Source organism: Euprymna scolopes, chromosome 7 (genome assembly GCF_053919585.1).
Source record: "Euprymna scolopes isolate OS-2025 chromosome 7, ASM5391958v1, whole genome shotgun sequence".
In the NCBI taxonomy this organism is placed as follows: Eukaryota; Metazoa; Mollusca; class Cephalopoda; order Sepiida; family Sepiolidae; genus Euprymna; species Euprymna scolopes.
The window spans coordinates 42,755,796-42,770,816 of NC_136488.1; the positions used below are offsets into that span (position 1 = coordinate 42,755,796).

At 31.3% G+C, this 15,021-nt stretch overlaps 1 protein-coding gene across 4 annotated transcripts in view; it reads left to right on the forward strand.

The window, feature by feature from the left end:
- The window catches only part of LOC145279696 (uncharacterized), a 615,039-nt gene that overhangs the window by 109,283 nt on the left and 490,735 nt on the right, over positions 1–15,021 (forward strand). For all 4 annotated transcript variants that reach the window (XM_080130975.1, XM_080130976.1, XM_080130974.1 and 1 more), the window contains one exon: positions 2,622–2,719. In XM_080130975.1, the coding sequence (XP_079987101.1) occupies positions 2,622–2,719 (98 nt within the window). The remainder of the gene's footprint in view (positions 1–2,621; positions 2,720–15,021) is intronic.

Here is a 15,021-nt window from a genome sequence, read left to right on the forward strand (position 1 = left end):
GAGTCATTTTTTAAAAACTTTAAAATCATTGCTATATATTGGGTCCAATATAATATAATAATAAACGCAAAATCTGCATTAATCAGAATATCATATTTAAGCGTATTTTACGACAAGGCAATGCCGCACGGCCTGCTAGTATATATATATATATATATATATATATATATATATATATATATATATATATATATATATATATACTAGCAGGCCGCTAGTATATATATATATATATATATATATATATATATATATATATATATATATATATATATATATATACTAGCAGGCCGTGCGGCATTGCCTTGTCGTAAAAAGAAAAAAATCAATCAAAAATCTAGTTAGGAAAATATCATTATAAATTTATTTCAATTCTCCATTAATAACTCTTAACTTGAATAAAAAATATTCAACCTATGTAGTTAAAACTTTAAATATTCAAAATTACTACACATTTCCACTTTCCTAGAAATTCATCAACCTCTAAAACTTATCCCTTAATCTATTTTAACACTGCCCTATAATCTAACACCCCCTATTCCCAATTATTTTCACAGCGTCTTATTTCTAGGCAAACTACACCACCGTTTCATAGCGCCTCCTTTATTAATATTTTTCTAAACAACGTATTTATTTTTATTTTATTTCTTTTTTATTTATTTCCTTTCTTTCCTTAACTCGACTTTAATTCTAAAATCTACCCAACGGAATCCATAATTGGTTTCCTACCCAAATAGATTTTATATAAGTTATATTGGGCCCATCTGTTTACCCATTTGAACTGAACGCATCTTTGCCCTTTTTGTGTACCCCACACCACCGACGTCATGCCGGATTTTAAACTTTATTTCGGTTTTGCGACCTGCGCATGTCGTTGTTCAGAATGCAACAAACTTTTTTGACACGCTCACTCATCCATCTCCCTTCCCAATTTTTTCTTTTTTTCTTTTTCTCCTCTTTCTTGGCTTGTCGTATCTTTATAATTTGACAAATTTTAATTTATTTTTTATCGCTTTCCCCCTCTCTTTTCTTTTTCTTTTTTTCTCTTTCTCCCCCTCCTCTCCATTATCTTGGTTTTTAATATCCATATATAATCACACACACACACACACACACACACACACACACACACACACACACACACACACACACACACACACACACACACACACAACATATATTCCTTTATATTTTTATTTTAACTTGAATCATCTGACAATGTGGACGGATAATTTTATCGTGTCTATTGAAACAACTGATAATGAATTAAGTTACTATACTTGAGGTTGTAATGATAACGCACACATACACAAACACACATATGTATGTCAGTGTGCTAGAATATTTTCATTTCAAATTCTACGAAACTATGCAAAATGTAGAAACTATGCACAAAAAGAGGTAAGCGTGATAGTTCAATAAACCAACCATTTTACAAGAAACCATAAAATAAATAATTAATTAATGAACGCTCGTTTTTCAAAGGACTATGCAAATTAGTTACCTTTCATGAAGTCGCTCGCATATATATGACTGAGTATATTAAAAAGTTCGTCTTAATAATTTTTAAATAGAAAAAGTAGTCATTTACTACCAATGTTAGAGCGAGAAAAAACTTAACTTTATAGTTATATAGATATACAAGCAGGCCGCCAGGCGTTGCCCGGTCGTAAAATATGAAATAATATATTTTAATTGATGCAGATTTCGTATTTATTATAGAGCAAATTTTCTATCGATTATTATATTGTACCTAACACATAGTATTGATTTCAAAAGTAAAAATATGACTTGTGTGCCAACAGGTAGAATCAAAACTAAAACATATACCTCTTCAGCCTTATCCGTTAGCGTATGATCTAAATCCACATGTATATGGAAATGAAAAAAAATAACATTGTTTGGTCTATAACTTATAATTAGCGCGTGCCTAACAAAAAATGCAAAAAATATCATACGTATATGTGTGTGTGTGTGCGCGCGTGTGTGTATGTGTGTGTGTGTGTGTGCTAGAATATTATACGCAAGTCTGCAAAATGTAGGAACTATATATAAATATGATTAAGCTTAATAGTGAAATGAAACCAATTATCTAAAAAGAAACCATAGGAAATTCATAAGTAATTAACGCTCATTTTTTAAAGGAATATGCAAATTAGATAACACACACACACACACACATATATGTCCACACACACACATATATATCCATACGCACAAACGCATATATATATTTGTTATATATATACATACATATATATACACATACGCATACACACATACATACACACATATATATATACATACACACATATATAAATATATATATATATTTATATACATACACACACATATAAATATATATATATATATTTATATACATACACACACATATATACACACATACACACACGTACATACACTTATATATATACATACAAACACATATACACACGAAAACACACAAAAACACATACACACTCTCACACACATATGTATCATTATTTGATTAATGCTTTGTTAAGGAACAAAAGCATTTATTTTTATGAAATTATCGATTTGTCATGAATATTTATTAAATGAATCTCAAGTTTCTTATTGGTTTTTGGTTTCTCACTCAGATATCAACAAAAGACAACAAAGCCACCGGGAAACAATCAGGAACTGTATAAAAAACGAATTGATTGCCCAAACGGATAATCAACAAAAATTGAACAAGGTACGTTTAAAGACAGCGTATACACACATAAACGTGAATAATTTTTTTCATATATAGTCCATCGTATAACGTTCTTTTTCCTTTTTAAGGTATCATTCCTTTTTTTTTCCGCCGCTTATTCCACAAGTTTAGCAAAACGAAAACATCGCTTTCCTCGCCGAGGAATGCCAACCCAGACTAATTCGCAGTCTTTTCCGCTCTACCATAGACTTACGTCCCCTTCCCACGGCTTTTGGACCGTGACAATATATATATATATATATATATATATATATATAAAGCTGAACGTCTGTGTGTGTGTCTGGTCACGAATAGGCTCCTATATGGTTGACTATTATAGAAAACTGATGACATATAATGATAGAAGATGTATCGAGACACCAGAAATAGGTATGTTTGATCTGGCATAATGATGATTCATTAAAATTGTTTGATTTGCGTACGGGCCTAGTCCACAAAGTATGGAAATAAAAAATTAAAAAAAAAAACGTTTACAAGTGTTTTTCATATAGATGTACATAATAATACTTTGATAAGTATGTTTTAACTTAAATAGGGATGGTATAATAAAATTGTGGGGCCTGCGTTCGCGCCTGCCCTCCATAGAATGGAAATAGGCACAAACTTTAATAAAGACTTTTCATATCTACCTGCGTAAGTATACTTTGATAATTATGTTTCAGTTTGAAGAAATATGGTATAATAAAATTATGAGGTGTTCGTTCGCGCCTGACCTCCATAGAATGGAAATATGTCACAAAGTTTAACAAGGTTTTTTAATGTAGATCCACAGAATATTGTGTTAAGTGTTTCAGTGTGAACAGGTATGGTATAATAATTTATTGGGTTTATCTATTTTATTTTTACTTTCATCATATTTTGCTTTGGTTTTGATACCCCCAAATTCGAAGCTATCTCTTTATAACCCTTCCTTTTCATAACAAATAATACTTTAAAAAATCAGAGTCCATTTTCTGTAGACTGTTTTTGAACCTAGTCAACGACGGGTACTTTTGCTAGTATATATATATATATATATATATATATATATATATATATATATATATATATATATATATATATATATATATACAAAAGATACAATGTTTGTGTGTGTGAGGATACTTCTCCACCTATATACTCAATGAATGTTTGATCTAACTTGAAATTTGGTATATAGGGTATTCAGACACGTGAAAAACTTTTTTTTTTATTGATTTTCATCCGAAAGGAAGGGCTGCTAAGTAGTCAAACTAAGCCAATTGATACGTGGGGGAGGTCGTTAGATAGTTAAGTTCTGGTAAACTGTATTAGGACTGCGCGTGCGTGGTCGAGAAACATGACAGCTTCTTTATGTTTAGAATAAGATGTTTTTAAAACAATTTGTAAGCGTCGTGCCCAACTGGTGGAATGCTTATTGTATTGACTCAATGTTTTTAGGTTTTGGTTTTGTATTTCAGTTCGAGTTTTTTGTTTTACTTACATGAAGCTAAATGTTTAGAAAAGCATGATACTCGCATGTACATGCTTCAGTTTCTGTATTAATTAAAATATTTATGCGTATTTTACAATGGTACAACACAGAGCGGCCCGCTAATATATATATATATATATATATATATATATATATATATATATATATATATATATATATATATATATATATATATATATATATATTATAAAACTCAAATGATCTTGTAATGATGTATGTAACCTACTTTCTGGTTTACAACATCCGGTTGCGCATGCGCGCATGACCTTCGCACAGAAATATTAACGTTATTATTTCGAAATTATTATTTAACATGGGAAGAGTGGGGTTTAAAATAACTTAAATCTAATACAGAAATGAACGATGTAAAAAAGAAAAAAAGCAGACAGTATTAACAATTGTTTATTTGGATAATTTAAACGCGAAAAAACACGCAAGCAAAAGAACAATTGAGACGCTGAAATATTAACGTTATTATTTCGAAATTATTATTTAACATGGGAAGAGTAGGGTTTAAAATAACTTGAACGATGTAAAAAAAAAAGCCGATATATCAAAATTTGAATTTAACTATAATAAGTATTATGGTATCTGTTCAGTATGGCCAACCACTTATAATTCAGCAACTGTAAGTTTTTTTTTTCAAAAATAAACAATTATAAACAGAACGACTGATAGAAATCTATCTATATTCTTTTTCATTTTAATATACTTTCATAGAAATGTTTTTGTTATGTCAAAAAAACTATTTTCTTTACTTCACAAGTGTCACGCCCATACATAAATTCCATAGCTAATATTATATACTGACCCAACGGGTCACGGGTAGTCTAGTGTATGTATGTATATATATATATATATATATATATATATATATATATACACTTATGCTTAAATAAGTATGACAGGCTAGTATTTGAAGGTAAAATGTAATTGCTAATATTTATTTTAATAATATTATTGTTACAAAATTCCATTTAAGAAAAAAAATGTTGAGCTCTTTCTACGGAATTAAAATACGATCAATTTGCGAGCAAATGCAATATACCAACTTCCTGTTGTTAAATAATATCTGGCTGTTTACTGTTTATGCTCGCTGATTTCGCATTTCTAGGTAATTAATTTCCTCTAAGCCCCATTGTTAATTTCTGGTAGCCTGGAGATAGATTATCAACACACAGTCAGGGGTGGATTTTGACTAGGTTCGAATCTTTCGATTCTCAGTAATTTTCACTTCATACATATAATATATGTGTTCGTGTATGTGTTATAGATTTATCCTCTTCTGGATTTTACCTTCTTATTCATTGGATTTTTATCATATTCCTTTTTCCCTCTTTTCCCGTTCCTGCTGTCAAAATCTATTTGAATCCCTTAAAACTTTCACCAACTGTTCAATAACTTTTTTTATGCAAATATGATTAATTTCGTATTTGTAGTTTCATTCAATGCATTATCCTGCAAAATTTATTATATATTTTTCAAACTTCTTTCCTTTCATGAGAAGAATTGCATTTTTCGAAACTCTATAGAAGGACTTTCAAGTTTATTTGTACACCTTGTCAGATAATTCAAATTTTGTATACCGTCTTTATAAGTTTATAATGTTTTCTTTAGAAAATTTGCTCAAATTTTCAATAAGATTTTTCTATTATATATATATATATATATATATATATATATATATATATATATATATATATATATATATATATATATATAGTTTTTAAAACATAATTGTCCACTAATCAGTGTGGCTGAATCTAGCGAGATTCGAAATCGGGATCCTGCGGTAATAAGCCTAAACCCTTTATCCATGCTTCCATCTCGCTCGACTGTCCGGATGTATCGCGATTTATTTAGATGTTATTTGTTTTTGTTTTTTTGCGATACGTTTTGAATGAATTCAATTATTTACGAAAATGCATTTTTACCTAAATGCGAGTTGGGAATAATTTTCCCTTTAACCAACTTGGTACCCCCACATGGGAAGCGGCATACATATTGTTTTTAAAATATATAATTATCTACTGACACGTGTTTCGTCGTCTACGACTCATCAGAGTAGCTGAATCTAGCGAGATTCGAAATCGGGACCCTGCGGTAATGAGCCCTTTATCGGTGTGTCCATCTCGCTCGACTGTCTGGAGGTATCGCGATTTATTTAGATGTTATTTTTTATATTTTTCTCTCCAATATGTTTCTAATAAGAATTCTTTCTAGAAAGACACCGGATACTTATGGGAGGAACGATGTAAATGTGCTAACAGCCTACTTGACTGTGTTTCTGTGTAACTCGATTGGAACATCGCACAACCGGGTCGTTAACCACTTAGCAACGGCCGTTCTCTACTGTTGTATTGTTGACATCAAGTGCCTTAGATATTTCTAAAACTGTAACGTTTTTTGTTCATCAATTGCTTTCAAACGCTTGTTTTCAATATTGCATGGCTGGCCTTGACCTTTTATATTTTCAAGGCTCTTATTTTCAGTTTGTTTTTTTTGAAAATAATTCACCGCGTGCTACATTGATATTGACGACTGTTTACGAATTATTAGGATCGAGTTTTAAAAAAATGGAAGAAAAATATACGCGATTCTTCTCGTTACATTCTCCTTATTAGGACTTTATATGCTTCAAAATTGTATTTGGAAAGAAATTATTGTACATTTTATTAAAAACTACACATAAATTAATAAGCCTGTACATATATTCTGTTGTTACATAGAAATATGCGAGCATTAAAAGTAATATGGTTAAGATGAAACTTAAAATAAAATGTAAAAGGACTAGTTGTAAATACTGGAAAAGAAAAAGACCAGATATTCTAGTAAAAAATATAACAAAATTTATAACTTAAAATACTGCAGTATTAAGAATTTATATATAATGTAAAATTGAATTTTTAAACAAATTCTTAATGCTGCAATATTTTAAGTTATAAATTATTTATTTATATATTTATTATATTTTTTTACTAGAATATTTTGTCTTTTTCTTTTCCAGTTTTAACAACTAATTCTTTTACTTTTCTAAGTTTAATCTTAACCAGATTACTTTTCATGCTCGCATTTTTCTATTGTAATCCAAGATTTTCCCAGCCTTTACTTTGAAATAATATTTTTTTCATTGTTTTCAATATCATACGCATTGTCAGCAACCCATAAAAATTATAACCAACTTCTTAAATTGACTAATTAAAATATCAAATAAAATAGGTAATTAAGTAAATAAACAGAAAGAAGGGACAAAAAAATAGAGAGAAACAGAATTAACAGGTGATGTCTTAAGTGAAAGATTATCAAGCCTAGCACGGAAAAGAGTATAACTTTTGTTAACTCCCTCTATATAACCCAAATAAGATGGCATGCGAGCGACATTCACGCTATGATTTATGAAGGTGTCGACGACGAAAAAATTGCTATAGTAACCAACAACCAATCAGAAGAAATCGTCTCTAAGACGTCAATGATGAAAAAGTTGCTATAGTAACCAACAACTAATTAGAAGAAACCGTCTCTCACGTTCCTTACTTATTCTGAAGACTTTCGAACACCAGTAATTTTATTATAACTTTTGTTTTAATGAACGAAAATTGAAATATATTATTTCAAAATATAGTTGAAAAGGTGACCTATGAACTGTAAAAATTGTTTGAAATTTTGCCGCAAATGAAGCTTTAAACAGTTCTAAATAAGTGAAACTAACACTTAACCATATATTCAAACACAGTAGTGTTTGAATGATAATGTCAACAGTCATGCGTACTTCTGTATTTATTAACCCGCGATTTCTACGAAGAACCGGAAACGGCCAGGCAAACTTTACTTTATTACAAAAAACAAACAAACAAACAAACAAACAAACAAAAAACAAAACAAAACAACAAACAAAAAACAAACAAAAAAGCACACACAAATTATTACCATCCCCCCCGTCTCCATGTAAAGAATGTCGACAACCACTAAAATTCATTAAGTAATACATTGGAAAAATATCTTAATATCCAGGAAACTACGAGTCGACCGTTTCCGTTTCTTCTCGTCGTCTGCCGGGTAAACCCGAGTAACTTGGTGGAAATCTTGGGTCCATAAATGCAGAAGTCCCGAGTCATGTTTCATTAAAAAACAAATCATTAATGTGATTTAGCATATTGATCGAGTCAAACGACTTCCGGTTTCGAAACTCCTCAGGAGTAAACGGTATTAGTTAATCTGAAGATCCCGCCGAAAATTTAAGTCAAAATATAAGAATATCCTTAAACTAATTTTGAGAGAATTAATTAATACAGAAAGTTAAATATTCTTTTAGATATAATAAATAAGAATATCCGTAAACTGATTAAAAAAATATTTATTTAGATGTCATTTATTTTAAGAGAAATCTGCTTATTTACGGAAACATTTTTACAAAAATAATAGATACTGAAAGTAATTTTCTTTTCGATATAATAAATCAAAATAAATTAAATCAATGGAAAAGAAACTGAATTTATGTTTGAATACATGAAGAAAATGTATGGGATTTTCAGGTTAAGTAAAGAAACATTTTTTTTTACATATAGTGGCATGAGCATTCAGGGGAAAAATCCAAATTGATTGCGGTCCTGGATATGACCTTAAACTATATCCAGTGGTGAGGCCCCAGCTTGCAGGCTTTGGCGAGTGTGGAGGCACCCTTTAATTGCCATTGTTCCCAGATCCACTTTGACCCGGAGTGGTAGTACCTGTTAGGGTCCCAATTATGAGTTGAATAGAAACCGACTTGAAAACAACAAATATAGTCTATTAAAAATGTTTTTTTTTCAAAATCTTTGGATTTGGCATTAAATAACCTAAAAAGGGTTGATATGCCGTACAACAAAAACAACCAACCAAATTGATTGCAAAAAACGACTATGAATATATAGAGTAGGAGGAGGGGTGGGAGTTATATTTCTTTTGTTATAAAAGACTGCCTTGGATCAGTCAAAATCTTAGAATTGATAACTGTCGATAGGTTACTGCCACCCTCAGTTCTAGTCTCCTTCAACCGAGTCGTTATCGCAAGTTCTTTGTGGAGCAATCAGCACAAATCTTGTTACCAGTTGCTCACTGTTTCAACCTCCTTACCCTACTTTGTTACTTGACCCCAGTCGCGACCACTTGAGTAATCTCCCTTCACCGTCGGAATAAGTTTTTTCGACAATAATAATTTAGCGGGTTTATCACATTAAGTAAGACCGTTAGTACTTATGCAGAATAAAAACCGTGCTACCGTCGGAATTTTCTAACTAGTTTACGTAAAATGCCGGAAGGTGACGAACAAATGTTTCGTGATTTTTATTTTCACTTAAACGTTGGCCGATTTTTTTCGATGAAAAAAAAATCTGGTATTACGAATATAATTCAACGAAAAATTTACTGAAACTAAAAACAATATTATTTTCATTGTTATAAAGAAATTACAATAAATAATTATTGAAGAATTTTTACAAAACTTAAAAATATATAAAGCCAAATAAAGAAGCCACACACACACACACACACACACACACACACACACACACACACAATGTTAAGCAAGTTCCATAAGTAAATATCAATCTTTTTGTATAGCAAATAACTGACAGCAAACAATAAAAATTTAAATATGGCTTCTATTTTTTATGCTTTGTTTTATTCAAATCAAGATATTTCTTTTTCTTTTTTTAAATAATAAACTAATGATAGCAAGAAAAGTTTCCTTAAAGTGGTTCAGCATTTCGCCACATTCGGCGTTTTACGTAAATTTCTCCTTATCTATATATCAATACAATAGCGTGTGTGCTATTTTGTGTATCACGCTTACATCTATTTTCATCAACTTGACTGCCATTTAATTGTTATGACCTTCCATTCCTTGTAATAAATTATTTGACCAAGAATTCTTCATGAGTTTTGCTTTTGGTTTGGATTATAGTTGCTGGCACTCAAGTCATCTATTTTTTATAAATGGTTTTACCAAAAAGTCTTCATAAATTTTGGTTTCGGTTTCGATCATAGCTGAAGGAATTCAAGTTATATATATATATATATGTATATGTATATGCATATATATATATTTATGTATATATGTATATATATATATATATATATATATATATATATATATATATATATATAACTTGAATTCCTTCAGCTATAATCGAAACCGAAACCAAAATTTATGAAGACTTTTTGGTAAAACCATTTATAAAAAATAGATGACTTGAGTGCCAGAAACTATAATCCAAACCGAAACCAAAACTCGTATATATATATATATATATATATATATATATATATATATATATATATATATATATATATATATATATATATATATATATATATATATTTATGTATGTATATATATATATATATTTATATATTGTTTAAATTTTTGAAATCACAACTTTATAATACATAAGAATCGATAGAAAATTGACTCTATAATGATTCATGCAGATTTCGTATATATTAAAATATAGTATTTAAACGTATTTTACGACTGCGTCACGCTTCAAAACCGGAAGTCATTTGGATCGGTAAATGCACTGAACCGCCATTTTTTTAAACCATAGAACGCAGAAAGATGCCACATTCTATATTTTCAAGTGTCGAAATAGCAATTCTTTATTGGAGTAAGTTTATCTTTTATTTGGCGACAAGGGACCATTTTATTTTTATTCTGGAGAATGTTTGCTTATTGTTTGGCAAAAAAATACGCTCCTTTATTTTTGAGTTATTTTTATTGTTGAACAGAAGAATCATTTATTCTTACCTTCAAATATTTTTTATTGTAGTTAATTTGGTAAGACTATTTTCCCTTCTGTATTGTTTAGGAAGAAAAAGGGACCATTATTCTTTTTTTTATTCGCCTTCACAATTATCAACAAAAGCCCTATAAAAGATAAGATGACACCAATAAAAAAGAAAACAGCAGATAGTCTTACAATGTGTCCATAAAATCTACGCGCGTATCGACAAAAATATTATGCAAAAACCTAAGTGTGACAGACAGATAGAGATACGTTCTTATAGATATTTTAAAAAGTATCTGATACGAATCTAAAATGCTATTAAAAACATAAACTGACCGAACAAATAAACCGCAATTCCAAACATAATCATAGCAGGATGCACACACCGTTTAGAAAACGCTCACCTTAATTTATTGATTTACAGTACTAAGTCCTTGCAAAACAATGCGACTTGCGTAGCCAAGCTGTGACTGGTTATCGAATAGTGCCTCTTTCATAACGAAGAAAGTTCATAAAGGTACGGTAAAAATCACCAGACTGGTTTTTCGACGCCAATACATTGCTCATTAAAAGTACATAAAGGCACGACAAAACATCGAATAGTTTTACGCAGGGTTAATGAATTTCTCGCTAAAATTACACTTTTAGGTAGTCCATCTTTCATAACGAAGACAGTTCCTAAATGTAAGGTAAAATGCCGGACAGATTTACGCGATCTGAACGTTTTATACAATCCATTGCTGAATAAGCTGATGATGATGATGATATTATTATTATTATTATTATTATTATTATTATTATTACTACTACTACTACTACTACTACTACTACTACTACTACTACTACTACTACCATAACTGTACTTGAAAACGAGAACCACAAAATCCTATGGGACATGGACATACAGACGGACAAACCCACCCAACCAAGAAGACCAGATGTCGTAATAATTAACAAGAAAGAAAAATCCTGTCAAATCGTAGACTTTGCTGTCCCAGCTGACCACAGGGTGAGTATGAAAGAAAAGGAGAAACGAAGCAAATACACATAGCTAGCCAGAGAGTTAAAAGGGATTTGGATGATGAAGAAAATCAAAATAGTACCGATAATAGTAGGAGCACTAGGAACAATTCCGAAAAAACTTCGAAAGAAGAATATCAGAAATTGGAATCAGAGGAATAACTGCAAGAGTACAATGACTAACGATAATGAAAACGACTGAAATATTAAGGAAAACCCTTGAATGCGGAGAATAATACAAGAAGACAATATAACGAATAAGCGTTACAGGGAATGAAGAACACCAAAGCTGCATATCTACAAGTTCTACACCCCCATCATGCATCCCCCCTCATAGTTTCACAACCGCTCCTCCCAATAAAAAAGTGACACCAAAGAGCTGAGAAGGGTCAACAAGGACTGAAAGACCGAGGAGAGAGCGCCAGCCAGACCTCGGTTGGACAAGCGCAAAGAGAACTGGGACTTTGGGGAGGATTAGTGCCACTCAAATTCCAGTATAAACCAATGGCCACTGCCGGCGAGAAATCAATGGCAAGAGGCTGTTGCGATGATGCAAATTCATTTGCAAATGCTATCGAAGGAGGTGGAGAGAACTGGACGTCTGGGAAGACTTGTTGTCACTCAGCCTCCAGAGAAGACCACTTGTTGACTTGTGTGAAAGCTCCATGTGAGCCAATGTGGATGATGATGATGATGATGATAATGATGATGATTAAAAACAACGCCTGGCATTCCCCATTAGCGATCTAGCTAAGTTCTAACTAGGCATTCCATCACTTAATATCGATGATATTAAGGGAATCGGTCTGACAACTTGATTATGTTTTCGTCGTATGAGTTTTTATTGCGGAAACTTGATTTTTAAAATCGTTTCATTAATATAGAATGAATAAACAATACTGATCCTGAACCAAAATCGCATCAGTATCTTCCGGCAGTTTAAGTTCAGGCGATCACAAAAGTTACCGGAAATTGCCAACGCAAACGATAAATTCAAAACGATAAATTCAAAATGCTGTGAGCAAAACTTTAGCAGAAGAAGGTAAAACTTACCGTTAGTTTAATTAAATGAAAGATTTTTTTCCATAGAAATATATATTTAAAATTTTTTTCACCCCCCCCCCGAAAACATGGAAACTACTATAAAGGAAAACAAATATTTTTTCATGGAAACAATAATGATCGAAAACAATTATTTCCATTAACGAACACAATTCTGTCGTCTGTTGACAGCTGATTGATGATTGACTTATCGTGTCGCCTTTTTACAGTTTTTTTTTTCACAGGAGCTTGGAAATGTGGACACAGCATTGGGTTAATTTTTGAATTAGTACCGAAAAAAATATATCTAAGAATAAAATAAGAAGCGTATTACTAATTTGAAGCCACCATATTTTTCTGCAAATGACAAATACAATACATTGCAATAGTCCTGAAGTGATTTCTAATGACCGAAAAAATTAGCGACCTTGTTAGCGATATTGTTAAGAAAATGGATAGTGACACTTAATGTTAATAAGACTAAGCCTTTTCCTTTAAGAATTATAAGAAACCTGCTCAACCAACGATCGACATGGCCAATAATGCTCTCAAAACCCCTCGGTTTAATATTCATAGGCAACATGAATTGGAATAAATACATTGAATACCGTGCTAGAAAGCTACTCACACTTGAGTGTCCTGTACGTTTATAAAGCCACAACTCGCCCATGCATGGAGTATTGTTGCCACATCTAGGTTAGTGCATCTACTACTAATCCCTTCTTTTAAACAGGGTAAAAAAGCGAGTCTTAAATCTAATAGGTCACACACTATCGTCAAAGCTCCAACCTCTATCCCATCGCCGCAATCTTCATCCCTGCGCCTGTTTTTACAAGTACTTTAATAGAATGTGATTTGACGAACTCATTGCATTTGTACCCTCTCGACGTACATATTCTCGACTAACCTGACAAGCAGAAAAATCCTACCTCTTCACTGTTGAGGTTCGTGGGTGCCGAAAATTTTTCTACTTTGATAGCTTATTCCCTTGAACTGCTAGATTTTGGAATTTCCTCCAGGTTTCCTGCTTCTTTGACCGTTGATGTGTAAACGTAATGTTAACAAACACTGTGCTTCTTGACTCCCTACATAGTGCATAGTGTCCCTGTAGACAGCGTTCCAAGTAGTAGCCTTTTACATTCACGTGGCAGTTTGCCTTATTTAGTGGATAAGATAATAAAAAGCACATTTGTAAATGGTAACTGAATGAACATTATCCTAAAATAGAAATGAATGTTAGGCTTAATAATGTGTTTTTCTCTCATCGCAAAAACCTGCGACTACTTAAAAAAGAATAACCTTGCACTAGAGTAATGAATTTTGTTAATTATAGATGACAAATTAAGACACAGCAAATGTAAGACATACCACAACTGGTCGTGTTGATTCTATGTTTGTGCGATATTTAGGCATGTCATTTGAGCAACTTGGGATTTTTATATCAAAAAGTACAAGAAGTAATCGAGTTTAATTTAGACGCCATTTTTTTTCGTTAAAACTTTTTATGAAGAAAACAAATATAAAGTTCTATTTTCTTTAAGACTGACGGGTCAAGATACTTTTCATTGCTATCTTTTGATAAATATTTACTATAAAAATAATTAAAAAAAAACGCATTTTAGGATAAAAAAAAACAATATTTTGTCATTTAATATTTTTTTCTTTCTATATTTGACTCGTATTTTGAATCATATTCCTGAGTCTGAAAAACAACTTGTTCATTTTTTATAAGTATTTATAGCGAACACAAGCAGCAGGAGTAATTTATTCTGCATAAATTTGTCGTGTTTAAATTTGTCGTGTCTAAATTTGTCGTACATAAATTTGTAGTGCTTACATTTGTCGTGCCTAAATATTACACGAATAGAGAACAGCAAGAGCAATGTTGCCTGTCGTCGTACATCTATCGTGCCTTAATTTGTCATTCCTAAATAGTGAAACTGCTAAAGTATGTCAATTTTCATTTATTCCAATCCAAAATA